At 53.4% G+C, this 26,659-nt stretch overlaps 1 protein-coding gene across 2 annotated transcripts; it reads left to right on the top strand.

Annotated features, from left to right (window-relative positions):
- The first annotated feature begins 1,216 nt into the window (after positions 1–1,216).
- On the top strand, positions 1,217–26,643 carry MFSD4A (major facilitator superfamily domain containing 4A). Of its 2 annotated transcripts, XM_061187424.1 has the most exons (10): positions 1,217–1,508; positions 10,778–10,976; positions 11,644–11,904; positions 14,957–15,119; positions 15,565–15,680; positions 16,751–16,924; positions 19,679–19,826; positions 23,234–23,304; positions 24,618–24,738; positions 25,883–26,643. In XM_061187424.1, the coding sequence occupies exons 1-10, from the start codon at positions 1,279–1,281 to the stop codon at positions 25,936–25,938; spliced, it is 1,539 nt and encodes a 512-aa protein (XP_061043407.1). In that variant the 5' UTR covers positions 1,217–1,278; the 3' UTR covers positions 25,939–26,643. The 2 variants fall into 2 exon arrangements, with proteins under 2 accessions (XP_061043407.1, XP_061043408.1); XM_061187425.1 differs by lacking the exons at positions 23,234–23,304; positions 25,883–26,643 and having other exon boundaries at positions 24,618–24,731.
- Positions 26,644–26,659: the final 16 nt, after the last annotated feature.

Genomic DNA, 26,659 nt, shown 5'->3' with positions numbered 1-26,659 from the left:
CATGCCAAGCTGTCATGGGGACACCCACCTACCTATCTCCTCAGCCCTTTCAGCCCTGGTCCCTTTGGTGGGCAAGTGGTCATGATGTCATGGCTCCTGCCACTACTAGGACACTTGGGCAGAGTGACCCTGAAGGACCTTTCTGCTCTGCTTCCAGGTGTCAGCACAGGAAAGGTGTCTGGCAGCCTCATGAGCAGGACCACACGGGACCCAACAGCCCCGTGGCCACTTGGGGGGAGTAACAGCCTGTGTCAGCTGCAGGATCCTGGAAGGACTCCCAGTCTGGAGTTTAACACCCTCCCACTCCACCCTCCATCCAGCTTTTTCCCGCAACAAAAAAAACAAAACAAAAAAAAAGCAATTTTCCTCAGAACTCTTTTTTTTTCTTTTCCTAGAGGATTATTTCAGAATTCCTTCAAGTCACTGCCCTGCTCCTCCCGCCCTCTCCTCACCCCTCCCCCAACTAGGAAGAAGGGAGAGAGATGGAGTCTGGAAGAACGTTTACATCTTCCTCCACCCCGCACCTGTACAGGGCGCCAATGTCATGTGGCAGGTGAAGACCGGCTCTCAGGTCCTTCTGTGGAGCTTAGAGTGATTACCTTCCTGGTGAAAGCCATGAATACTCCACCAAAAAAAAAACGTATGTATGAAATTTTGCCTTCTATTCCAGGGTAAGATGGGATGCTGTCAGACCCCCGAAGTCCATCAGTGAAGCCCCTAGGTTTAAGGGGGGGAGGGCTCGGTGTTTCCTTCACCGCCAAAGCACAGGCCAGATCGGTGTCTGGGGAGGGTTTGCAGCTGCCCCGAGGGAAAAGCGCTGGAAGATCCTGCTCCCCAGCCTCTCGGTGTACTTACAGGACGTCTCAGGCTCTCAGTTTGCCCAGCTCTAAAATGGGCGTCTAGGCCCTCCAACCTTGGGGGGCTGGATAAGAAGGCTGGAGAGACGCGGAGCTGGGTGGGAGCGGGGGTGGCGGTGAAGAGCGGCTCCCGGTTGGTCTCCCGAAGCCGGGGGAGGGTGGAAACGTGAGTTCAGGAAGGAGGGGAGGCCGGCGCCTGGCACCGCACGAGGAAGGCGCTGGCCCGGACGCGGTGCCCACGGGCGGCCCAGGCGCCCCCGGTGCTCCCTGGGCCGGAGGGCGGGGCCCCTCGCCGGGCGGCCCCTCCCCGCCCCTCCCGCCCCTCCCCCGGCCCCGGCCTCTCCAGCCCTGCTGGCCCTCCCGCGGGCGAAGCGGCACTCGGCACCGCGCGCGCCCGGACCAGCAGCCGCGAGCCGGCACCATGGGCTGCGACGTCCGCGTGTCAGGGCTGCTCCGCCGCAACCTGCAGCCCACGCTCACCTACTGGAGCGTCTTCTTCAGTTTCGGCCTGTGCATCGCCTTCCTGGGGCCCACGCTGCTGGACCTGCGCTGCCAGACGCACAGCTCGCTGCCCCAGATCTCCTGGGTCTTCTTCTCGCAGCAGCTCTGCCTCCTGCTGGGCAGCGCCCTCGGGGGCGTCTTCAAGAGGACGTGAGTGCCCGGTCCGCGCGCCCGAGCGCCGCAGCCCCCCGACCCTTCCGACCCTTCCCGTCACCCTCGTCTCTGCCCCCGCGGGGCTCGGGCCGCCGGTTGTACCTGCCTTCTGGAAGGCAGCGACCACCCCTCCCCGCTCCGCTAGCCATGCCCAGCCTTAGCTGGAGGCCTGCCTCCCTCCCCCACCCCAGCTCTCCCCGCAAAACTCTCTCTGGAGACTGAAGGTGACTTCTGGATTGTTTATTTGCCTTCGCTCACCCCGGTGAGGGCATAGACTCAGCTCTCACCCCTCTTCTCCCACCCACACCCCGAGGGAGAGGGGTGAGGGAGTTTGCAGAGGTGGGAGGGTCGCCCTCTTGCACAGCAGACCTGAGGTTTGTCTGCAGCCCCTGCTGCCGGGGGTGGGGGGCGGAATTGGAAGTGAGGTGGAAGGAGAGGGAGTGTCACCTCAGGGGCCGTGCCCAGTGCCAGAGCTGGCTGCGGCTGGACAGAGTGCCCTGGGGCGTGCTCCACTCAGATCCTCAGCTCCAGATCAGCTGACACAGGGTGTCCCTTCCCCTGGGCGGCCACGGGGCAGGTGGGTCCTGTGTGGTCCTGCTCCTGAGGGAGCCAGGGTTCCTGCATTGGCCCCTGGAGGTGGCACCCTTCTGCCTCTGAGACAAACAGAACCTTAGCACTTGGGTCCACGTAGGGGAGGCACAGGGTGACTCACCCATAGCTTAGTGAGGTGACACTCCAGCTCTGGTGCCAGGATCCCCCTCCGCTTTCCCCCACCCCATGTTACTCCTCCCTTGCCTCTGCCTGGCATGGCCCCCAGAGATGCCCCTTTGGATACCATTGCAGAGCCTCAGTCTCCCGGCTCAAATTCGACAGGGCCACCTCCACGGAGCCCTTTGGAAAGGCAGTAGGATTCACTCTCCTAGTGCAACTGGGAGAGCAGACCCAAAGCAGGGGCTAGATGACTTGCAAGTCAGAGGCTGCTAGAGGTTTCCCTAGTCCTGGCTTCTAGCTGGGTGGTTTCCTGGACTGCATGGACTCAAGCAAGCAGATGCCTGGGAACAAAACCACAGTTGAAGCCTCTGGGGAGCCATTCTGCGCCAAGGGCTCTGCCCTTTGGCTCACTGCTAGAGGTATCTGTGAGGTGGGTTTCCCCCTCCACCTCACTTCTAGAGCTGATGGAGAGGAGCATAGGTGTCTATACATATAGACCCCACATTAAGCCACCCAACTGACAAAGCATCAATTAGGGAGTGATTATCCCCACTACCAAAATCCTCTTGTAAACCAAAGTGTCCTCTTGAGAAGCAAGTCTCCTTGTGTACAATAGTGTTTCTGTGGGTTTTGTACAGGATTGCATGCATGGGGGACTCCGAAAATCTTAAGAAAAAGCTCCAGATCCTTTCTAATTCTGCCTAGAGGTTTAATTAGAAATCAGTCAGGGTATTTTTCTGGTTTTGTTTTTAAGTATTTTGACTTACAAAAGCTCCCTTACCTGGAACTTTTTAGGAACCTGTGTAGTGCAAAGAACAGGAAAGGGAATGAGGATCATTCTAAATGGCAGGTTGGCATGCCAGGCTTTGTGAAAACAGCAGAGGTACACAACAAGCTGGGCCAGCTCTTCCTTACTTGCTTTGTGCCTCCTTCAGGGCTCCTTACTCAACGAGGGGCTCTGAACAGGCAGTGGAAAGGGTCTTGCCTCAGGAAACTGGCTCACAGAAAAGAATGATCATGGTGGCAATAATAACTAGCTTTATTGAGTGTTTAGGCAATGCCAGGTGCTGTTCTTACTTACTGATACTCACTGTATCAATTCATTTAACCTTCACAACAACCCTGTAGAGTAGTGCTCTTATCTCCATTTTGTGCATAAGGAAGCTGAAGCACAGGGAGGTTAAGAAACTTGCCCCAGGTCACACAGCTATTAAGCTAGTGAGGATATGAACCCGCACATTTGTGTCTAGAACAAGATACTTTGGAAATCCCTCTTGCTTTTTCATAAAAAAGCAAGCTGACTCATAGTAGTCAGCTTCAGCTCTGAAGGGTACAAGTTATACCCTATACTCACCAGGCAAAGGCATGGCATGAGTATCCCTGTGTATACTCATGGGCTGAGTATTCCTGAGCTGACACTCCTGGGAAGGAAACTATGGGCCTCTGGGGCTTCCTGCTGGAATCTGAGGGGTGGGGGTACGGTGGAGTAGGGGGAGTAGTCCCATCAGTGGTTCAGGTTTAAATTCTGAACCTCAGTCCTCCCACCCCAAGACAGAATGTCTTGAAGAACATTTTCCCTTGGTTAGGAGCAAAGTAGACTTCAGTGGAAATAGAGGGACATCACAGGGGTGGCCTGTGTGTAGACAGGAGTCATCACCCAGCTAGGGCTGGACAGCTGAGCGCAATCCTCCATCTCCCAAAACAAACAGAACCTCCACCAGCCCTGAAACCAGCCTCTAAAGCTTGATTCCTTGGGGCTTCACCACAAGTTAAAATGCTAATACCACTGCTAGTGCTTTCAGCTTACGTGATTACTGCTGGTGCAGCTCATCTGGTACTGCGAGGGGAGGGTTGGTTTAACAAATTGGGACGGGAGGGCCAGCTGTTGTGCGGGAGTGGGGAAAATTGCGGGATGACACACACCAGGGAGAGGAGAGTCAGGGCAGCACTCTTTCTCTAGGGTTCCTGCTCAAGTCCTGCCTACTCCTTGGCCCAGACTGAGTTCCAAGGCTGAATAGAGTTTCTGGATGCCTCCAAAGGGACATGCATTGGAGGGACTGGGTGTGGAGAGCCTTGATGTTAGAGTGGGTGCAGAGGAGGGCAGGAGCCCTCCACTCAGGATGGGACCAGCTCTCTCTCTCTCATCTGACATTGACAGAGATCTTGAAGGAGGCCACCACATGCAGGCCAAGAGGGAGAAGGGTGCAATTAGGGCCAGAAAAACCTGGACTAGACCTTCCTTAGAAAAATCTTGCTTATCGAGAGCAGGAAGCCTTTCAGAGAAGAGAAAAACCCAAAGCCACCTGGTTGGCAGGGTGTATAGATATGTGCTTTGTCAGATAGGAAAGAGGAGGGGTATTTAGACAAAAGGTTAGGGTTTTGTTCCTGGTTCCATGGGGACCTGTTTAACCACCCTGGGCAGTTTGGGAGACCCCTTTATCTCAAAGGCATCAGGGCAGATAAATGGCTTTCAGTTTCCCCAACCTTTCCCCAGCCTCACCTGGGCCTCTCCTCTGCACACATGCTCTTAAAGGAAGACTTGAGTTCTTCTCTTTGCTATATTAACTATCTCTTTCTCTACCTTTCTTTTTTCCTCAATTTCCTGCAGCCCTGCCTTCCCAATACCCACCTCTGACTCTCTCCTGCGCACTGCATGAAACCCAATCTCCATGCAATGTTCCCCAGGCCACTATCTGACCTACTTCCCCAGGATGCTGGCCCCCTGTGGTTCTGGGATCACAATACAAAAGCCAGTTCCCTTCTCTGAGCCAGATCCTGGTTAGTCTCCCATCTAGAAAGCCTCTGCCTCTCCCTGCAGCAGCTTGTCCACCTTTCAGCGTGTAGCAAACGTGGGCTGAAGGTCTCCTAGGGGTCTGGCACCAGACATGGTTCTTGCTTAAAAATCCATCTCTACATGGGAGGTAGCATCTGACCCAGCCATTTCACTCCTAGGTATACTCCTCAAAGAACTGAAAACATGTCCACACAAAAACTTATACATAAATGTTCATAGCAGCATTATTCATAATAGCCAAAAAGTGGAAACAAACCAAATGTTCATCAACGGATGGATGGGCAAACAAAATGTGGTCTCTCCACACAATGGAATATTATTCAGCCATAAAAACGAATGAAGTACTGACTCATGCTATAACATGGGTAAACCTTGACGATGTTATGCTAAGTGAAAGAAGCCAGTCACAAAATACCACATACTGTTATGGTGTCATTTATGTGAAAGTTCAGAGTAGGAAAATCTATAGAGGTAGAAAGTAGGTGAGTAGTTTCCTAGGGCTGAGGGTGGGATGCAGAGAGGAATGGGGAGTGACTGCTAATGGGGAAGGGATTTCTTTTGGGGGTGATGTAAATGCTCTAAACTTAGATTGTGGTGATGAGTTCATAACTCTGAATATACTAAAAAAAACCCATTGAATTGTACACTTTGAATAGATTAATTTTATGGTATATAAATTATATTTCATTTTTTTTAATTAAAAAAATCTCAAAACTCATCCCACCCTTTAATTCACTCATTTAACAAATATCTCTTGAGCCAGACCCTGTTTTGGGGGTGAATATGACACAGGTCCCTACTCTAAAGGAGCTTACATTCTGGAGGATCATTTTAGTGAAATGAAGGAAATAAGGCAGGGTAAGGATGGAGAGTTACAGAGTTGGGGGTTACTTTAGCTCAGTGGTCAGGGAAGGCCTCTCTGGGCTGACACCTGAATGACAGGAGAGAGCCATGCAAGCAAAGAACATGGGGAGAGGTGTTCCAGGCAGACAGAGCTGCAAGTTTAACCAGTGTGTAAGGAGCACTCCCTGCGACTCCAGCACCCATTGAGCCAGGGAACGTCGTCATGCAAGGGTGCTCCCCTGATCTGAGTCTAACAGGGATCCCCCCAAAGACAGGCTTCCTTGCTCCTCCTTCTGGGTCCCCTGAGCCTTAACAAAGGGTGTCAAACAAGCTGGGGTGTCAGTGTGGGGGGACCCAGTTAGAGGGGGACCTTTCCCCCTGCCCCTCCCTCAGTCTATCACCCCTTCCCTCTCGCCCTGGCTTGCGCTGCAGTCTCCAGCCTGCCCTCACTCCCAGGGGTGTCCTGTCCCCTGGTTCCTGTCCCAGGCCCCGCTCCTCTCTTGGGAGACTGCCGGCCCCTTTTGGGGTGGAGGGGAGCTGGGGATGCCTCTGACCCCTCCTGGTTCTGCATTCTGCCCCTTTCCCTGGTCCTTCAGGGAAGGAGATTATCCAGGGTGGACAGGGGGAATCCCTTGAGGTAAAAATGTGAGGAGAATGTGAGTGCCGCCCTGGGGTCGCTCACCCCGGTGGCATGGGGCTGGCCCCTCAGCAGCATTCTTCCCCACCCCTGGGCAGTGGAGGGCTAGACAGCTGGCTGACATCTTACTGTTTTGCTCAAGCCCTTCCCCTGCTTTGGAGCCTAGCAGCCCCTCCTCTTATCACAGAACCAGGAAGGCCAGAGCAGGCACCCATGGCAGGACAAGGTGATCACATGTGCCCTCTGGGTAAGGCAGAGCACTGGGGCTGACAGGTCCGCAGTGTGCTCAAGGTCACACAGCCAGCTGGCGGGGCAGGCACCTGGCTCCCTGCTCTCCCTTGCCCGTTTGCACCTTCCGTGTGGAGCCGTTAATAAGTAACCTGGACGTTTCTCAGGCTTCTTGAGGAAGGGTTCCCTAGACTGTCTTGGGGGAGTGGGGCCCTTCCTCTCATTGGCCTGAATTAACGTCAGAGCCCAGGGCCAGGGGAGGGACGTTCCACGACACCACGCTGGCCTTTTCCTGGATTGGGAGTCAGAAACTGGGTCCCCACTCAGCATTACTCGCTCTCTTCCCTGTCTGGGCCAGCTTCCTGATCTGTAAAATGGGGGGTAGGACTCTTTGGTCCTCGGTGCCACTCTGGCAGTCAGAGGGCCTGGCAGCAGGGATGGGCGGGGCGGGGGTGTCGGGCAGGAGCTGGCTCCAGTTCTCTGACCCTTTCTGCCCAGCGAGCCTGCTTCTCTGGGCCTGATGGTGCTTTCTGGGGCGGCCCAGGGCCTGCAGGGAGGGGGTGAGCTGCAGGTGGCCGGGAGGCAGCTTCCAGTGAGGGAGCACAGGAGGACGAACTGTAACGTCTCACTCCCTCTGCGCGGCAGCCTCTCGAGGCAGTGCTTCATATCCCTGACTTATAGCGGAGCACCTGAGGCTCAGAAGGGCTAAGTGTGAGTGGCTTGCCGTGAGCCGCCCGCTGGGAAGTGGCAGAGGTGGGCCTAGGACCAGTCCTAGGTAGCACATCCGTGCTACCAAAGCTGCGATGACATTATTATTCTATAATTTTCAATTACCCACTTTCCTGGAAGGGGCCATTGACCAAACCATTAAGTGACCAAGACAATTAGTGTATTTCAGTCTGGCTCTGAGATGTGTCTAGGACTCCTTTTTTCTTGGCAACAACATACCATTCTAAAGAAACTTGTTCAGGCTGATTTTTGGAAGGACCAGGCACAGCCCTGCTGAAACAACTGGGGAGGGTGGGCAGCCTGGGCTCCAAACCCAGGGTTCGTTGTGGTGCGGCTGTCCCCATTTACTGGGAACAGGTCTCCATCTCCCCTGCCCCCCCGCCCGCTCACCCCACCCGATACCCCAGGAACGCAGCTGGCAGGCTGCAAGGTCAAACCACGGCCCTGGGGTTGGCAGGAGTCACAGGGAGGGGACTTCCCAAGCCAGCCTCCCTCCAGCCTCTCCTTCCTCCTGTTCTCTTTTTATCCCTCCCTCCTGCCTGTCACTGGGCCTGGGAATGAAAGAGCCCCCTTTGGGCACCGAGTGTCCTTCTCTGGAATAACAAGGTGAGAGGGTACCAGTTGGAGAGAGGAGAGGCCTGGACAGGGCTGCCCACTGGCCACCAGCCCTTCCCAAACCCCATCCCCATCTCCTGAGCCTCCTGCTGTTCCAGTCAGCACCTTCCTGGCAACTTGGCCCACTAGATTCTTTATCTCGTTACCTCTGACTCTGGCTCTGGCTCTCTCTCTGTCACCCCCATACTATCCCACATCAGCCTCCTAACGGTCTCTAGTCCCTTTCTCCAGGCCATGCTGTGTGGGGTGATGACACAAGCCTTTCTCAAGCATTCCCATTTCACTAGCAACATCCAGCAACCCTGGATCAAACACCTCAGGGGCAAACACAGTCCAGACGTGGGGTCCCACAATGAACAGGATACAGCAGATGCCTTGGGAAGCTTGCGACGGAGCCAGCAGTTATCCAGAAGCAGTTGGAGTTCCCATAACACCAGCAGAGGGTCCACTGGGGGCTCATGTTCTAGTGGCTACAGCTGTTTGCCATTGCTTCCTAAGACCAAGGCTCTGAAGAATCTGGCCTCATGCTCCCTGGTTGCTCCCCTCTCCAGCTTGGCTGCGTCCGTGGCCCAGCATCAGCCTTTTTACACACACACGCACGTGCACGCTCCTCCATGGGAAAGCAGCATGGCATAGGGAACAGCAAGTCAGAAGCCCTGGGTTTGGGTCAAGGATCTGTCTGCTACTTTCTTAGCCCTTCTCAGCCTCAGTTTACTCGTGGGTCACACGAGGCACAATTGCAAGGTCTACCTCACAGCGTTGTCACGTACACCAAATGTCTTGGACCCTGTAAACAAGTGTTCGTTGTTTTCATGTACCCTGTAATGTTAGTTCTCCTTTCTTTTCCCACACCTTCCCAAAGCTCCTGCCTATCTCAGTTCACTGATCCCAGGTCCCGTGCCCGCAGGACTGTGCTACAGGACTGGTTAACCACTCTCATCCAGGTTTTTCAGGGCAATAATGATAATGTATTAATTCTTCAAGAGAGCATTTTTGTACTTGGGGTGTCGGTGCTTTACCGCGAAGTGGTGAGTGAGGTTGTGGCAGTGTCAGGCCCACGTAGCAGCGCAGTGGGGGGAACACTTGAGGGGGAGATGGGGACCCTCTTGCTATCCCTGAAGTCAGGCCACCCAGGAGGCTGCCTAGTCGATCTTGTGCGGGGAAAGGAAGGGGAAGGAGAGAGCTATTCTGAGAGGTCTGTCGATTGTATCAGCCTGCAGAGGTGTGGGCATCGCCTCTGTGCCAGTACCAATGAGACAGGCCACCAGGTAGCAGGAAGCAGAAACGCATGAAGCTTGGTGAGTGGCCCAGGCTGTCAGTGCTGGAGGCCAGCAGAGCAGGGATGCTTGGGGAGCGGGAAGGGGGTGCTGGGAGGGACCTGAACAGGCCTCTCCACAACACGACCCTCTTGTTCTCCTTCTAGTGGCCGGGGTGAAGTGAGTCTCCCCTGCCCCCTCACACACAGCTCTGAGCTGGGAACAGACAGGGGTCATGATTGGTAATCTCCAATCAGCAGATCAGCCTGGAAACAAGAAAATGAGAAAATAAAGAACTGCTGCTACCAGCAGAGCCCTTCTGATAAAGGATTTCATCAACGATGGGGCGAGATGAAAAGCTGAGAGCCAACAGGGTCAGAGGCAAGAACCTCTGGGAAAAGACAGTCTGAGGGGTCTCTTGGGGCCTCCCCCTTTTCCTCGGTGAGCTGGAAACTCAGGTCTTCTTGTCACAGAAATACCAACACTCCCACCTCCACCCCTCCAGGTCCGGCAGCCAGACGAAGGCACCTGGGGCTCTCCACCTTCTCATAATCTGAGACACTTTCCTCTACAACCTCTCCCTTCCAGAACCTGCTTGCTGCCCACTCTCCTTCCCCCCACGTTAGCCTTTCAGACTGGCCCCAGAAAATACGAGGCTTCCTTCCTTTCTCCGAGAGTCTGCTTACTGGGCGGAGTGTACCCGAAAGACCGGACAGAGCCTTAGGCCTCCACCCATGTGTTCACTCATCCTTTCACTCACTCAGCCTGCTGCTGTGGGCTCCTCTGGGGGAAGGTCACCACTCAGACACCTCTCAGTGGGGCCTCCCTTCTGGACACTTGCCAGGCACAGAGTCCAACAGCTCTGCCCATAGAGGGGTCACCAATTTCCCCAAATACCTCGGCTGTGGGCTTTGGTTCAGGCAGCTCAGGCCTGGTGCCTGCAGAGGGCCTGGCGTGTTCCATTCCTGTGTGGGGAGGGCACTGCAGCCCGGCTCAGCAGCCTTCCCCGGCCCCCCCTCCAGGCTCACGCATGTGGCACGGCTCCTTGGAGGCGCTCAAAGCCATTCCCCTCACACCTTCCGTGAGAGACATGGAAATATCTTTGCATATAATTGTTTATAAGCAAACAATTTAAAGCTTAAGCAAATGATAACAAAATCACTTCTAAGTCCAATAATAGCAGTTACGCTTTGTGAAGTGTCCATTACATAGCTCTCACAACCACCCTGCGTGGTAGGGATTGTTATCTGGGCAGACTCAGTCATCTTGCCCATGACCCATAGCTAACACGTGACAGAGCTTCTGCCACAGCTCCCTTTGCTCCTGGACCAGAGGCGGGGGGAAGCGTCTCGGCTTCCCCGGGGGCCACCCAGTGAGTGGAGGACGGGGTGGGGGGGTCTTCCTTCGAAGGGCTCCGGCCCCCCTCCACTGACCGCACCCTCCGCTACTGCAGCCTGGCCCAGTCGTTATGGGCTCTCTTCACCTCTTCTCTGGCCATCTCCCTGGTGTTCGCCGCCATCCCCTTCTGCCGAGACGTGAAGGTGCTGGCCTCAGTCATGGCGCTGGCAGGCCTGGCCATGGGCTGCATCGACACCGTGGCCAACATGCAGCTGGTGAGGATCTACCAGAAGGACTCGGCGGTCTTCCTCCAGGTGAGCCCCCAGCAGGCGTGGGGCTGGGGGCAGGCAGGGCACAGGGGAGCTCCCTCAGCCCTCTCCCCCCGGGCAGGCATCTCCTCCCCGAGACCAGGACGGTGACCCAGAAAGAGGAGCAGGGTCAAGTTCAGTGTGACCGTTTCCAGCTGGACTATACTGGGCCGTTATCTCTGGACTCAGGTCTCTTCATCTCTAAAATGGAGTGATGATCCTGGCCTGCAGGTGGTCAGAGGAATCTAAGTGCTAATGAGCAAAGGTTCTTTGTAAGTTGGAAAGGGCGTGATGGAAGGACTTGGTGTTTTCTCTCATCTCCTCCTCTCTGTGTGTTTCTTCTTCCTTCCTTCTCCTCCCAGTTACCCAGGATTCCAGTCCAGCCCTTCCCTTTATTAAGCCCCCTTCCCTTTGGGGTGTTAACTGGTGGATGCTAACCTGGGAACAGCCCCCAGCTGGTGGTTAAGCTTTGGGAAAGAAGAGAGAGGGAGGGGTTGGCCACTGTCACCAAGTTATCCCAGGCAGGAAGGTGGTGACAGGAGCTTCACTCCTCACCTCTCTTGCCTCCCACCCTACTGCTCCCAGGCAGGGGCTCCCCAGATGGGACACAAGGTGGGGGGCAGGCAAAGCCTGAGGCATGCCTCCACCCACCCCGATTCTCTTCCCTTCCCAGGTTCTCCATTTCTTTGTGGGCTTTGGTGCACTGCTGAGCCCCCTTATCGCTGACCCCTTTCTGTCTGAGGCCAGCTGCTTGCCCACCAACAGAACAGCCAACGCCACCTCCGGCAGCCACCTGCTCCATGCCTCCAGGGTCCTGGCCCACCACCATACTGGGGCCCAGCCTTGGTCCAACCAGACGCTCCCTGGGCTGACCCCACAGGACGGGGCAGGGGCCCGCGTGTCCTACGCCTTCTGGATCATGGCCCTGATCAATGTGAGTGCCACTGGGGCGGGGCTGGGTGGGCACTAGTGGACAGTCACCCATACCAGTCCATACCAGCTCCCAGTACAGATTCTTCTGTTTCTGAGAAACGTACTGGGGCTGAGATATGCCTTCAGGAAGGCAAGAAGAGGGGAGAACTGACCCCCGGGGATTCATCTGAACACAGGGGGCTGCAGGAGATCACCTCTAAGGTCCTTCAGTTGTGACATCCTGGGATTGCGATTGTCAAGGGAGGTGAAACAGTGAGCAGGTTTAGTGCAATGAGATCAGGGTCAACTTCCAAGTCATCAGAGGTTCCCTGGGGAACCAGCTCTTTTCCTCCAAGGCCAGATGATGTAGACCCTGGGACAGAGCACTGCAGGACATACCAGGCTCTTCTCCAGGGTCCTCAGTCACTGGTGGGATTCTCCTGTGCCTGCTGTGTGGTGGGCCCCTGTGGAGGCTGGAGGATAGACAAGATGACCTCCAAGGGACCCTGCCTGCCAAGGCTGCCCTGGTGGGAGCAGAACAGGGAGACCACGTCACTGTGTCTGGGTCAGATACCAAGGCCCTCTGCACTCCAGCTCTCATCCTCCCCTGCTAAGTCAGGACTGATTCTGGTCTCTGGCTGGAAACCTCCTCTGGTGCCCTGCGGCCCGAGTTAGCCCAGGCTGGGGCCAGAGGGAGAGGTGGGACACCCTCCCCGCCAGCTCCTCTCCAGCTTGGGAAGAATGGTCGTGAACACCAGGAGCACGCACTGGGGTGGGGAGTATTCCAGGTGGCCATCCACCTGGCTATGGGATGGAGGTGCCACATGGTTTGTCACCCCAACTTGGAGTCTGTCTTTGCTCTAGGCAGACTTGTTACCTACCCCTCCTGAGGCAGGCAGGCTGGGCCTCAGAGTGATGCTATACACGTAGCATTGAAAGAGGCCTTTGTGGGCACCCAGTCCCACTTAAACAGCAGGGCAGGGGTGTCATACCATCACTGGCTCAAGGGCCTGATAAGGGGCTAGGAAGAGGCTTGGCCAGGCTGGAACCCTGACCCCCAGCACAAGCCCCTACCAGCTGCCCTATAGTCACTGCTCATTTTCCCTTCTCTTTTGTAACTTTCCCTGTACCAGATTCTTCACTGGGGGCTCTGAAAAACATACCCCTCTCCCTCTGCTCCTTTTCCTTTCTGCCCATGCCCAACATTGTTTTGGAAACAATGCAGCTTTGGGCCTGTGCCCTCCACAGGGGACCTACGAAGGCACAGAGCACTGTCAGTACAATGTCAAGGCTGAGACTCTGGGACCAGGAAGCCGGAAGGTCCAGCCAGCTTAAGCCTGAGGTCTGTTTTCTCTTGCCCCATGAGGTGCAGACTGGAGGCACTTTGTTTGCTGCAGGATTTCCGGACTTTTTCCATTGGTTTGTATCTGAAGATAAACAGCCCACCCCAGAAGAGAATGGGCTGTGCATGCATGTGGGCAAACACATTCACACAGGCCAGCCCACCTGGCATTCTCTGACTTCTAAGGCAGAGCCTACCTTCCCTGAATGGGCTTCTTATAAAGATCCGGTGTGTTCCTGCCAGCACCGTCAGCCAATCCTCTGTGAAGTCCTTCCCACCACCCACCTCCCTGGAGAGCCCAACCTTCGTGAGCACACCTCTTTTACAGCTGTTTCCCCTTGGCCTTGCCCCAGGCATTCTGCTACCACAGGCCTCTGTGTGTGGGTTTCCTGTTTCTCCCATCAGACTGGACGGAGGGCTTCACCTCCCCCATTGGACCCAGGACTCCTGAGGGCAGGGGCTGTCTCGTCCATTCAGGCCAGATTTATGGCTCTAATGCTGCTGGGGTGTGTCTGATTTATTTATAAGTGGAGGGAGGCTCCCAAGGTGCCCACAGGGAGGTGTCAGCACAGGGGTGGCATTCAGGTGACTTGGGAAAATGTCTATGTGAGCCAGCCTGCCTCCAGGCGACGGGGAGGCTTCCCCAGAGCAGCACTAGGCAGGGGCTGGCAGCCCCCTGACGTCCGTCTACCAGGCCAGCTTCGCCTGCGAGCCCAGAGGAGCCCATTAGCCCCTGGGACACTTCCGCAGTTCCCTGGGCTTCCTCTCTTTCTGAAGCAAAAGGAGCTGGGATGAAGTTGCAGCAGGAAGGGCAGAGGTTAGACTTGATGAAGAGCTTCCTGGCAGCGAGGGTGGTTAGACACAGGCAAGGCACCTGAGGGAGGTGGTGAAGGCTTCTCCAGGCAACCTCAGGAGCAGGAGACATTTCCCATTACTCTGGGGAGTTCATAAAACTGAAGCGGCTTAACATAAATATCAGTGAACATGACACTGGGCTCTGCATGTGTGTTGCTCACAGCATGCATTTTTCAATCCAAAGGAGTCCCTGTCTCTGTTTTCCCTGAGGATAGCCTCTGTACCTTCATAAGGTATAACATCACCCAGAACAGCCCCTGACATGGAGATGGCACTGGTCAGAATCAGGTTGCCCGGGCGCCAGTCTAGCGCTGCCTCAAGTCAGCTGTGTGACCGGCACTAACGCTCTCAGGTCTCTTCCAGTTGTAACAGGTTTTGACTAAGTAATAACTTTGAGCCTCAGTTGCCCCACCTGGAAAATGGGGTTAAGGATTTCCCCCCAGCACGTTTTATAGAACTGTGATGAACAAAAGCCAAACTTCTTTGTAAAGCATCACATGCTCTACCAGCATGAATGAGTGTGAGGGGCCTTGCTCCAGCCCTGCTCAGGACAAGGACGTTAGAAAGGAGTTTATCTCTAGCACCTCCTGTGCCAGCAGAGGCCCGGTGTGAGTCCAAGCTTTGCATGTGACAAGTACCTGTCTTTTCAGGGAAATGACTGTGGTTAAAGTCGGGCAGCAATTACACCAAGCCTGCCCAGGGGTCAAGGCACCTGGCTGCATTCCCCAGGTGGGCACCCTGGGAAAAGAGCTGTCTTCTCCCAGGACTGTGCAGACATTTGCCACACAGCCACGTGGAGGTGTATGCGGCAGGCCAGGCATGGGAAATGGGGACCCTAATGGGAACAGGGCTCTCCTGACCCTCTGCCCACCCCCAGCTCCCGGTGCCCATGGCTGTGCTGTATCTGCTGTCCAAAGAGCGGCTGCTGACCTGCTGCCCTCAGAGGAGGCCCCTACTCCTGTCTGCAGATGAGCTCACCCTGGAGACGCAGCCTCCTGAGAAGGAAGACACTTCCTCGCTGCCCCCTAAGTTTCACCCAGGTGGGGGCTCTAATGAACTCTCAGGCTCATGGCCCCATACCGAGGCTTCCCTGGTAAGCCCTCCCACCCAGAGGGAGAACGTAGATCACAGGTGAGAATGGTTGGGGAAGAACCCTTGGCACTGCTGGTCTTGGGAGGCAGGAGACGGAACAAACTGGCCAAGAGAATGAGGAAGGCAGACTTCTGGCTCCAGCCTGCATTCTACCTAACCCCTCCTGTGTGACCCTGGGCGAGTTACCTGACCTCTCTGAGCCTTGCTTCCAACAACACTGTGAGATGGACAGGGGCTGTTCCTAATAGAGAGTTGGAAGCTGGAGAAGGTGGGAGGCAGTAAGTGGTCTCCCCTCTGCCAGGGCTCTCCTGACTGCTGGCCACTGTCCCTGGGTGCGCAGAGGAAGGGAGCAGGAGCTGAGACCTGTCCCTGCTCTTCTCGTGTCTCATCCAGGGCATGAGGACCTGTTCAGCTGCTGCCAGAGGAAGAACTTCAAAGGAGTCCCTTCTTCTTTCTTCGCCATCCACATCACAGCCGCCCTGGTCCTGTTCATGACCGACGGCTTGACGGTGAGCCTGCCCTCGGACGGTGTCCCTTATTGGGCACCCCCCTGGGCTCCCTGAGCCTCAAATCTGGGGATGGTAAGAGAAAGGAGGAACGTCAAGGTTTCCTAGAGACCTCACCTGTACTACAGTGGGCCCAAAAATTTAAACCAAGCACAAGTCCCAGGGGAGAGTCTCTCCAGAATTGAATACAGCCCCTTGGAGCTGTGGTTTCCTGTCTCATTCAGTTGTTTTTATTTTCATGAACTCTGTGGATAGGGGCCTCTGGTTTGTTACTGAGTGTAGGCTCCCCACATTTTTTAAAGGGGCAGTGCCCTATTCCCCCAGGTAGAGGTCATGCCATATAAACTCTAGGGCACTCTGCTTCCTGGAATACATTCGAAGCCTGGGCTTCTCAAGCCACGTGGTAAACAAACTACAGGCAGGATCTGGGCCCAGCTATTCAGTCCACTAGTGACCTCTGTTACTCTGTTTAGTGCCTTTTTCCAAAAATCTCTAAGGATTAGGACATTTTTGAATGGCTGATTGATTAACTGGTTGCCATATGAGGGATTCTTCAAAGAAAAGGCCCTAAAAACCTAGATGACCTGGTGGAAAGTACTTGTGACAGTACTGGTTGACTTCCAACTCTCAGTGTGACCTTGGGCAAGTCACTTCCCTCTGCCCTCTCATCTGTAAAATGAGATGCCTATACACACCTTTTTTTCAGCTGCAGCACCCTTCCTTCAACAAAAAACCTTCTGTGGAATGCTCACAAATAAGGCATGTAGTGGAACTCTGCTCTGGTTGAAGGGGGGAGCAGAGCCTGCATGACCAGACCCTTCGGGACTCCCGTGGGGACCTAGAGACACCTTCCTGGATCCCCTAGCTCCTGCAGGCACCGTCCGGAAGCTGTGGTGCCCAGGTTCCACTCTCAGCTCAGGCCTGTGTATGCCGCGTGGTCTCGGCTCCAAGCCCACCCCTAAGCCTCTAGCAGCAGGACCAGTCCCTGCCAGCCCACACCATACCTGCCCCAGCTAGGCCTCCTCTGCGGGGGGACGCTGCAGGTGTGCTCAGCAGGACCTGTCTCCCCACAGGGGGCATACTCCGCCTTTGTGTACAGCTATGCAGTAGAGAAACCGCTGTCTGTGGGACACAAGGTGGCCGGTTACCTCCCCAGCCTCTTCTGGGGCTTCATCACTCTGGGTCGGCTCATCTCCATTCCCATCTCCTCAAGAGTGAAGCCAGCTACCATGGTTTTCGTCAATGTGGTAAGTGGCCGCCTTTCACTTTTTGGAGACCCAGAAGAACCATTCACTCCTGGCCCTAGCACTGCCCCAGGACATTTGCTCGGAACTGGACTCTGCCAGCAGGTGAGGAATGTAGAAGTAGAGGGAGGAGAGGAGAGGAGAGAGATGCTGGTGGGGAAGGGATGGAAATCCAAGGGGTGGAGCCTATTCATGTGATCTTGGAAAAATCCTTTCCCCTCTGTGGGCCTCTGATTTTGTACCCATTGAAGAAAGGGGCTGTAGGAGACCATTAGTGCTGTGTCTGGAGCAGATCCCAGCTGACAGCCTGCAAGGAGTAGAGAGAAGCAGGTGCTGGCCTTGATCCTCCCTTGTTCACCTTGGTGCCCAGCTGGTCAGAGCCCTATGGCCAGTGGAGGCCAGGGATCCCTTGGCCTTCAGAATCACCATCTCTGGGCTGGGGCCTGGGAATTTACATCTTGCAGCTCTCCCAGATGATTCTTAAGTAACCAGACTGGCATGTAGGATGGCCTTCAAGGAACTGGTCTGCTCCGGAGGCAGGAGGTCTGGGCCTGAGAAGTGGGTTAAGACTTTTGCCCTCATGTGTGTCCATGCCACCATCTATGACAAAGAGGTCCAGATTACAGATTCCTGTAAGGTTGTCTAGCCCAACCTCCGACCAGGGATTGAATCACCTCTATAATATCCCTTCCAAGGGGTCCACAGTCTGTCTAAACACCCTTGAGTGACTGGAAACTCACTACCTTTCCAGGAAGTCCAATCCACTGTCGGAAAGTACTTCCTTGAGTTGAGTTTCTAGTGGAGAGAAGGTTGGGAAATAATGTAGAGGCTACAGAGGTCAAAGATCATGAGCCCAAAGAAAGGCCCTTGGATTTGGCCTTGTGCTGGTTGATGACTTTCAAGAAAGAAATTTCTGTTCAATGTAGATAGGAGGTGGGGGAGGGGGGTAGAAGCCAAACTCAAGAGGTTGAGGGTGGGAATTCCCTGGCAGTGCAGTGGTTAGGACTCCGTGATTCTACTGCAGGGGGCACAGGTTTGATCCCTGGTGGGTTTGATCCCTGGTGGGTTTGATCCCTGGTGGCCTGGGAACTAGGATCCCGCAAGCCGCACAGTGCAAGCCAAAAAAAAAAAAAAAAAGAGGTTGAGGATAAGAAGGAAGTGGAGGTGTGAGAATTGCAAATATGTCTGTGAAGGGAGTCTTGTTTGACAGGGGTCAGGTGGTACAAGCGTGTTTGTAGGCAGAGGAGAAAGGCAGGAAGCCCGTAAGGAGGAGGCCGGTGAGGATAGCACGTCAGAGAGTAAGTGAATGAAGAAGGTCAGGGGAGAAGGGACGGGGTCGAAGGACAGAGGCGAAGGAAGTGCTAAGCTTAGTAAGAAGAGGGGCCCTCTTCTGTGGAGCTGGGGTGATGGTGACGTGATGCAGGCAGAAAGACTCCTCAGGTCCGTGAGGTGGAGAAGAGTGAGGGTACAGGGGCTGCTGGTGGCCAGACTCTCTAGCACACGAGGCCAGCTGCTTAGAAGACAGTGGGTATAACTCTGGGTTGGTGAGAAAAGGAAGTCTGAAGCCTCCACATGAGTTAGGCACTGATGATAAACTCACCCGGGGTGCTGGTTTTTAAAAAGGAAAATCAGATTTCTGGGTCCAGCTCAGACTTAGTGAATCAGAATGTCCAGGGGAGGGGGCTAGCAATCTGTGTATTCAACAAACACTCTAGGGGGTTCGTGTCATCAAGCAAGTTTAGGAAAACACTATCCTAGAGCAAGTGATTCCCAAATACATTAGACCCACTGGAGGTGCTTTTGGAATATACAGATTCCTGGGCCCCTACCCCAGAGATTCTGATTCGGGGAGCAGGGGGAAGTGTGGAGGGGAACCTGGGTGTCTGAATTGTTTTAAAGCTTTTCAGGTACTTTTCGTGGGCAGCCTGTTGGGACCACACCTGAACAGCCCTGAGCAAGCTCCCAGATGCGGCAGCTGCCATGTCTCGAATTCACTGCAACTTCTTCCCAGATTCCGCTCATTTTAAAATTAAGGGTCACTCTGCTCTTGATGTTCTCCTGGATCTCAACAACCACTTACTGGTTAATGAGTACACACGTGCGGGGGCCCTGCGGGGAACTGCCGGGGTGCCGAGTTCTATAAGACGACGTCTCTGCCTTTAAGGAGCTTACAGTTGGCTAGGGAAGAAGATGGGCAGGGGAGAGGGAGCGTGTGTGTCCCGGTACAGAGGTGAGGATGAGGGGCTGGTAGGGAGGTGGGAAGCAGGCAGACAGCCAGTCTGCGCCACCGACTGAGGAGGGGGCCGCGCCGAGTGGGAGCAGGGCTGGTTGGCAGAGTTGCTAATTCGCCCTTGGCATCCTCAGTCTTCTGTCATGCAGGCTAACTTAAGAGAGTTAGGTGTTCTTAAAACTTCCCAAGTCTAGAGATTTTCCGGGCGACTCTTCAAAGCTTTGTTTGTAAGGTCGGAGCGGAGAAGGAGCTAAGCGTTTCTAAGGCATGCGCGGTAGGCTGTTTGCGAGATGTCCGGCTGGGCTCCCCTCCCCCCTTGCTCCTATTCTCAGGGTTTCCTTGGCCGACACCAACTGGGGAAGGTGCAGTTCCCACATATTCCACAGGGTAGCGCACGGGTCACACAGCGCTGCCCCTGCGGTCGGAGAGGAACTTTTCAAGTCTGGAGACGGACTGCTGGTTTTCCTTTCTCCATGACCACCCAGCTTTCCCCCAATTTCTTATCGCCTCCGTCTCCGCCATGACAGGTCGGCGTGGTGGTGACGTTCCTGGTGCTTCTTGTTTTCTCCTACAACGTCGTCTTCCTGTTCGTGGGGACAGCCAGTCTGGGCCTGTTCCTCAGCAGCACCTTTCCCAGCATGCTGGCCTACACCGAGGACATCCTGCAGTACAGAGGTGAGCCCGCACGCCCAAGAGCGAAGAGGCACTCCCTCGGGCCGGGCGCTGCTTCCTCCCCGCAAGCCCCTCTTCCTGGGGTCTTCCAGCTACAAGGTCCCTGCCCCACCTCCTCACAGAAGTGAAGGCTCCCCTTCTGACTCTGGGGGCAACAGGCTTGTTCTGGCCCACGTGCCCCCCCCCCCCATTCAACGTTATACCGGATCATGTGATTTCAGACCACAGAGAAACAGTAAGCATCTCTTTCCCATTTTCTTTTTCCCGTAGCGGTGTCTACAGACCCACAGCTGGCATCTTGTGTAACACCCATGTGCTGGAAATAACAAGTTCAAAGAAAAGCAAAGTTGCACAGGAAAAATTATAACATAGGAAAGGAGTTTTATAACTTATCAGTAAAAGGACCTCTGTGTTTTGTTGTTCTTGTGGATGTTGTTCGAAACAGAGTAGAACAATGACTCCACACCTGATTCAGGGTTGTGCCCAGCTTCCTTGATGTCGGAAACCTCTGATTCCCTCAACTAGTCTCCTTCCCTTTCCGTAGCCTCCCAAGGGCGTATAGCAAAGATCTTTTTTAAAAAAAATAAGTTAATTAAAAATAATTATGTTTTGAACATTTAACATTACCGTCAGAAGTAATCAGAGGTGCCCTAGAGTGTTGGAAAACCAGCACTAAAGATGAGTGATTTCTGTAGAGCAGGAGTGGGGGCCGTTGGTGTGGGGGTTTGCAGGGGGCGCCAGGCAGGGTCAGAGCAAGGAGAGCTACATCCCGCTCATCCGCTGAGTTGATCCTGAGACCTGGGTCCTTGAAATCAAAGGATAATCCCCAAACTTCAAGCGAGTAAAGGAAGTAATGAAGTAATGTTGGTATCACCTGTCACATAGTATATCCCACAGAGGTCGAAGTGATTAACAAATGTTAGAGTTTAATAAGAAGAAGAATGTTATGTTGGTTGGTTCTGCTGCAAGTGGTCACTCAAATCCGTCCTCTTCTTTTCTCACCATCCCCGCCTTAGTTCAACCACTTAACCTGTTTGGAATAGTTAAGGGTGCCCAGCTTTTCGTAATTTCTAATCACTCCCATCCCTGCCTTGGCAGGTCTTGGCTTGTCTCCTGGCCTTCAGATTTGCCTCCATCAGTGGTTCTCACTGCTGGTTCCACATTAAAATCACCTGGAGCCTTTGTAACAAAGCCCAATGCCTGGGCTTCATCTCCACGAAGTCTGATGTAACTGGTCCAGAGCTGCTGAGTGATGGTAACGTGTAGCCAGGGTGAGGAACACTTACTGGGCCGTCCTCTACACGGCTGCAGAGGGATTGCTTGGAAACACAGAGCTGCTCACAGCCTTCACATCTTCTGTGGAGCGCTTTTCCCTTCTCCAGCCTTCTCCTTCCCTGCTTCCCCTCAGAGCCCGCATTCTAGCCATGTTGAATTATTTGCTATTCCCTGATGGCACAAAACCCATTCTGTTTCGCCACACTTTGGCACAAAGTGAACCCTCTGCCTGGAATGCCCTTTCTCTTCTGTCCCACCCTCTCATCTGCCTGCTCAAGTCCCTCCCCTTCCACCCCCTCTGGGAAGCGTCTCTGACCCCACTGGGAAGGTGTGCCCCCCTCCTTTGTACCTGCCTCTCGTGTTTGTCCCATCTCAAGGCTTTTCTACCTATGTTATCTGCATCCTCTCCTTGACAACATGCTCCCTGAATGCACCAGCAAGGGACAAGGGCAAGAGCATGGGCTTTGAGGTCATCAGCAGATCTGAAGGTCAGTCCTGTCTCCACACCTTCTGGGTTTGTGACCTTGTGCAGTTCAATTTCCTTCCCCTTTCTGAGCCTCAGTTTTCTTATGTGCAAAATTGGGATGCAGGTACCTTCCTGTGAGGACTGTTCTGTGCACTAGAGGAAATGTAAAGCTCTTGACTTAGCAGCATAACTGGCTCACAGGTGCTCAGTATATATGTTAACTCTAATTATTCATCTGAGTACCCTCAGTGTTTAGCACAGTACCTGATGCACAGCAGGTACTGAAAGGTTTTTGAATGTATGAGTGGAATAGACAGTGGGTACTGCTGACCAGTGTTGAATCTAGAGATAGCTTCATGGAGGGGCGGGAACATGAACTGCCCCAGGGTTTGGAAAGTCGGAGGAAAAAGGAAAGGCATTCCGGGGAAGGATGGGGTGGGGGGCAGTGAACAGGGTGAGAGCAAAGGCACAGAGACAGGTGTAAATGTAAGTGAGGAACTTGAAGGACAGAGGAGACAATGGCGATCTCTGATTCAAAAAACACTAAGTGTCTACCGTACGTTGGCCACTGTGCTAATATTAAGCAGTGGTATATGCCACTGAACTAAAATTCAAGGCACATCCTCTCTCATGGGCTTCCAGCCTGTAGAGGGAGGCTGCCTGGTAAACAGGTGGGAGGCGGGTGAGGCACATGAGAGTAGAGTGCAGGGGGCTGAGGGAGCACAGAGGAGGAGGAGCTAATCCAGGTTCAAGGACGGGGGCTGGGGGGAGAAGATTATGATGGAAATCTCAACTTAAAAGATGAACAGGAGTTTTCCAGACAAAGAGGAAGAGGAGGAATGTTCAGGAGGGGGTGAAGGCATGTATGAGAAGCTGGCGGTGAGACTGTGTGCAGGGTCAGGAAACGGAAGAGAGTTTCTCCTGACTGGAGGGTAGATTGTGAGCAGATACTGTGACAGTCTGAGCTCTCAACGGGGGCAGATTATAGAGGGCCCTGCAAACCACATTAAAGCATTTGGACCTGATCCTGATGGCAGCGTTGAAGGGTTTAAGCGGAGAACTGGCCAGCGCTCTGCTGAGCACTCACGTGTCTTGCGTCAGAGTTATCCACACAGCAACCCTGCGAAAGAGGTGTTGTCATGCCCATTTTACCGAAGGAAACCAGGGCCTAGAGAAAGGGAAGGACTTGCCTAAGGTCCCATGGCTAGTAGGTGACGTAGCAGGCTTGGAACCCAAGTCTGACTCTGAAGCTTGGGCTCTGAAGGTCTGTGCCATGTTGCCGGATTGACCAGAGGTGTGGCTGGTCAGCACGATGCCAGGGCAGTGAGGACACTAGCCTGCCTGGCAGAGGAGATCAGGAAATCTTTCTGGAAAGGTAGTTGGCGTTCAGATTGGGAAGGGCCCTGAATGCCAGGCTAAGCAACTTGGAATTTATGCTGGAGACAATCGTGAGCAATTGAAGGTTTCAGAACAAGGAAGGGATATAATGACAAGCAGGACCTAAGCAAAGTTAAGAGCTAAAGTCTGAGAAATCTCAGGGATCCAAAGTAGTCCTCTTAGGCAGCTGTACCACTTTCCAGAGGCTTCCCGGAAACAACTTGGATTACGCCAGCGGACTTCTGTCTCCTTAACTTGCTATTACTAAGCCAGATCCTTCTCTTTTGGTTAGGCTGTGCGACCACAGTGCTGGTAACAGGGGCAGGCGTTGGTGAGATGGCCCTCCAGATGCTGGTTGGTTCGGTATGTGGGGAAACTCGGGGTGGGGGGAGTAATCAGGGAGCGCTCCTCCAGGCAGGTGAGAAGATGTGGCCAGCCCCCGTCTGAACCTAGGCTGTCCCTTCCCTGAGCCTCCCACACAGCAAGCGGGAGCCCCACTCTGTCTCTGTCACCTGTTTCCGTTTCCGAGCCACCCTTGAAAGCTGAGCCTCCAAATGTGGGACCTGGAGATGTAAAGGGATGCTAGGTATTGTCCAAAGCAAACACAAGCCATGTCTGGGAGCAGGGCCAGAGGGCCCCGTGGGAATGTTTAGCTCTCAGAGCCTGGGATGGGTTTGGGCTGCAGGCGGAGTTCTTTTCCATCCCTCTCAATCCACCACTCCCTGCCCCACCTCTCCTCGCCTTTGGCCACCCTACAAAGGGCCCAGCTTTCCTGCCCGACTCCTGCCCTGATCAAGGGCCAACTCACCCAGTTCTCTTGAAACATACCCACGTTTCATTTGTTCATCAGGAAAAAAAAAAATCCACCTGCTTTTTATGGAAGACTGTAATGAAGATATTGTTATGCTTCTTTTTACAAAGGAGGATACTGAAACTCAGAGAAATTAAGCAACTTGCCTTCAGTCACACCTGTAATAACCAACAGAGATGACGTCCATACTTATGTCTTTCAGTCTCCAAAATCCCTCTAATCACTACTCAATTATCCTTCCCTTTTCTTTTGTCCTGCTGGACGGGAGGAAGAGCTATATCTTACGCTACCCTCTGCATTGAAATGACGTGATGTCATTCGCTTCAGTGTAATCTAGTGCAGGGAAGAAGGGGTACAGAGAGGTACAGAGGAAACATACTAATTGCTAAAGTTGGTGATGGGTCCATGGGAATTCCATATGCCACTTGAGTATATGTTTTAAATTTTCCATAATAAAAGGATATATATATATATATATATATATATATAATAATAAAAGGATATGTATATATATCTCTCTCCTCTGCAGAGTTCTGGTCAGGGCTTGAGCATATAGAAACACCTAATATGATTGGAGTTTTAAGGAAGATATGGAGATTTTCAAAGGTTCCAGGACACAGAGCTGAAAGGGACTGCAGGGGGTCACTGGGTCCAACCTCTGCCGTACAGCAGGATTTCTGCCACCTCCAGAAACATAACCTTGAAACAAGGCCAAGATGTCCCTCCTACCAGTGTTTCTGTCTATTGGCATGATGGGCCAGAACTTGACTGAAAAACCTGCTGAGGCCCGAGAAGGCTGCTTCCTCCAATACATCTTTATGTGAGGTTTTGATGGCCTGTTTCTCTGTGTTTTCCCCTTTGGCAGATATTCCAGGCTCAGGGCAGCTATAGTTTCCTGGTCTGTGGCGTGATCTTTGGTGGCTTGGCTTTTACCTTCTATATCTTGCTGCTGTTTTTCCACAGGATGCACCCTGGACTCTCATCAGGTAAGGAAAGAATCTGTTTCTACACAAGAGGAGGAAAACAGAGCAGGGGGGCACGTGGGAGATGCTGTGGATCTTAGCACGCTACAAATGATGTTCTGTTCCAAGTAAAATGCAAGGAAATGTTTATTTTTCTACAGCTTCCTTTTCCCCTCTTCCTGCTTTGCCCTGCGATTGTCTGTGCTGGGCTCTCAGGGCAAGAGGGAACGGGATAGGCTGACTCATGGTTTCTCCATCAGGAGAGGGGCATGGTCTGTGAACTGGCTTCCTGCATCCCACCAGACCAGGGGACCATGGGCCAAGAATCGCATTCCAGCCTGTGCTGAGCACTGAAAGGCAGAGCCTGCCTCCTTGGCTGGAACTCGGCCCAGCAGCCTAATTGGCCATTTCTTTGCAGTTTGGGACTTGACTCGAGTCCAAATCTCTTTTTCAAAAAGAAGTCCTTCAGGCCAAGTGGCAAAGAAAAGCTCCTTCAGGGCAGAGACACCTCCTAAGAATAGTCTCGCTCCTGGAGACCCCAGGCAGGGGGAGTCCCAAAGCTGTTTTCATAACCCTGAGCCCTCACCTGCCTTTCCGCCCAGAGCGCTCAAAGTCCCAGCAACTGAACCAGCTGTGCACATAGCCAGTTCTTAAGAGAAGGTGCCCAGGCAGAACCCTTATCCTCTTCATAGAAAGTAAAATACCAATCACAAAAAGACTGAAGGGTCAGGCATCCATGGTCCTGTCTCTCAGTAGGTGGACATACACTCCCTTTAAACATCAGCATGGGCCCCCCAGTCAGCACACGCTACAGCCTTGTGCCTGAGGTGGCAGGTACCAGAGTTGTTCAGTCCAGCACTCGGCACAGGGCCTTCAGTTAGGCCACCGTTCAAGAAAGCTCTGATGAATATCCAATGAGTAAGACTTAATGAGTTCCCTGTTCACGGGAGACAAAAAAAAAAAAAAAACATATTCCCCAAGCCCTAGACACTAGTCTCAGCAAACTGCCTCCACCGGCTAGTCTGCCAGAACTAGTAGGTCTGACTTTCCACTCGGCTCCCTAATGTGAGCCATTGAATGGCAGAGAAACAAAAAGTGAGCTCTCGGGATGAATAAGGGCTAGTTAATCAGAACTGCTGAAACGTGCTACCTGTTTTTTCTCTTGTAGTTCCTACCCAGGACAAAGCACTTGGAATGGAAAGCCTGGAGTGCTACCAGAGGTAAAACTAGATGAAGGAGGCTGGCGAAGACTTCTGGCCTCTTGAGCACCAGCTCAGGTCAAAGGGCTGAAGAAAGCTGGGGTGGCAGTGGAGGCAACCTCTCGACGCCTTGGTTCCGATCTTCACTAATACTTGGTTGGGTAGAAGAAATTAAATTGAGTTCTGGTACCTGGGTCCTCCCTGGGCAAATCATTAGATGTTTACCTGGCTATTCAAGTTCCTCTCCTCTTCCCTGGCTCAGACTTTTGGTAAGAGCGGGCTAGGATACCCAGCTGGGAAGGAAGAAGACAGCTAGATGCTTCACTCCACTGGCCGCCTCCTTCATGGACCACACCCTGGGTTTGAAGATCACTCTTGGTTGAAGTTTGAAAAAATAAGTTGAAATTATAAAGAGCGATGATCATTGCTATATGTAGATAGACTTTAAATTAATCAAAACAAACCCCAAGTTATTCCCTGGCATGCTCAAAGGATTTATGTGCTTTTACTTATTATAGTCCAAAGGCCCTCCAACTCCTGCTGCTGCTGTCAGTAGTTCGTCTGTAATCTAAAACATCGAAAGGAAAAGTTGAATCTTGCTACCTTTGGGGCACTTCAGTGGTATGCTGGGCTAGCTCATACCAGCTTATAAAAGCCAATTGTTAAGTTTTCATTTTGAGAGCTGGTTGTTAAACCCAGCCATTATTTAAAATTAAATTAGAGAAACTTATTACCTTTGTTTTTAA

Source organism: Eubalaena glacialis, chromosome 3 (genome assembly GCF_028564815.1).
Source record: "Eubalaena glacialis isolate mEubGla1 chromosome 3, mEubGla1.1.hap2.+ XY, whole genome shotgun sequence".
NCBI lineage: Eukaryota > Metazoa > Chordata > Mammalia > Artiodactyla > Balaenidae > Eubalaena > Eubalaena glacialis.
This window is presented reverse-complemented; position numbering and strand designations above follow the sequence as displayed.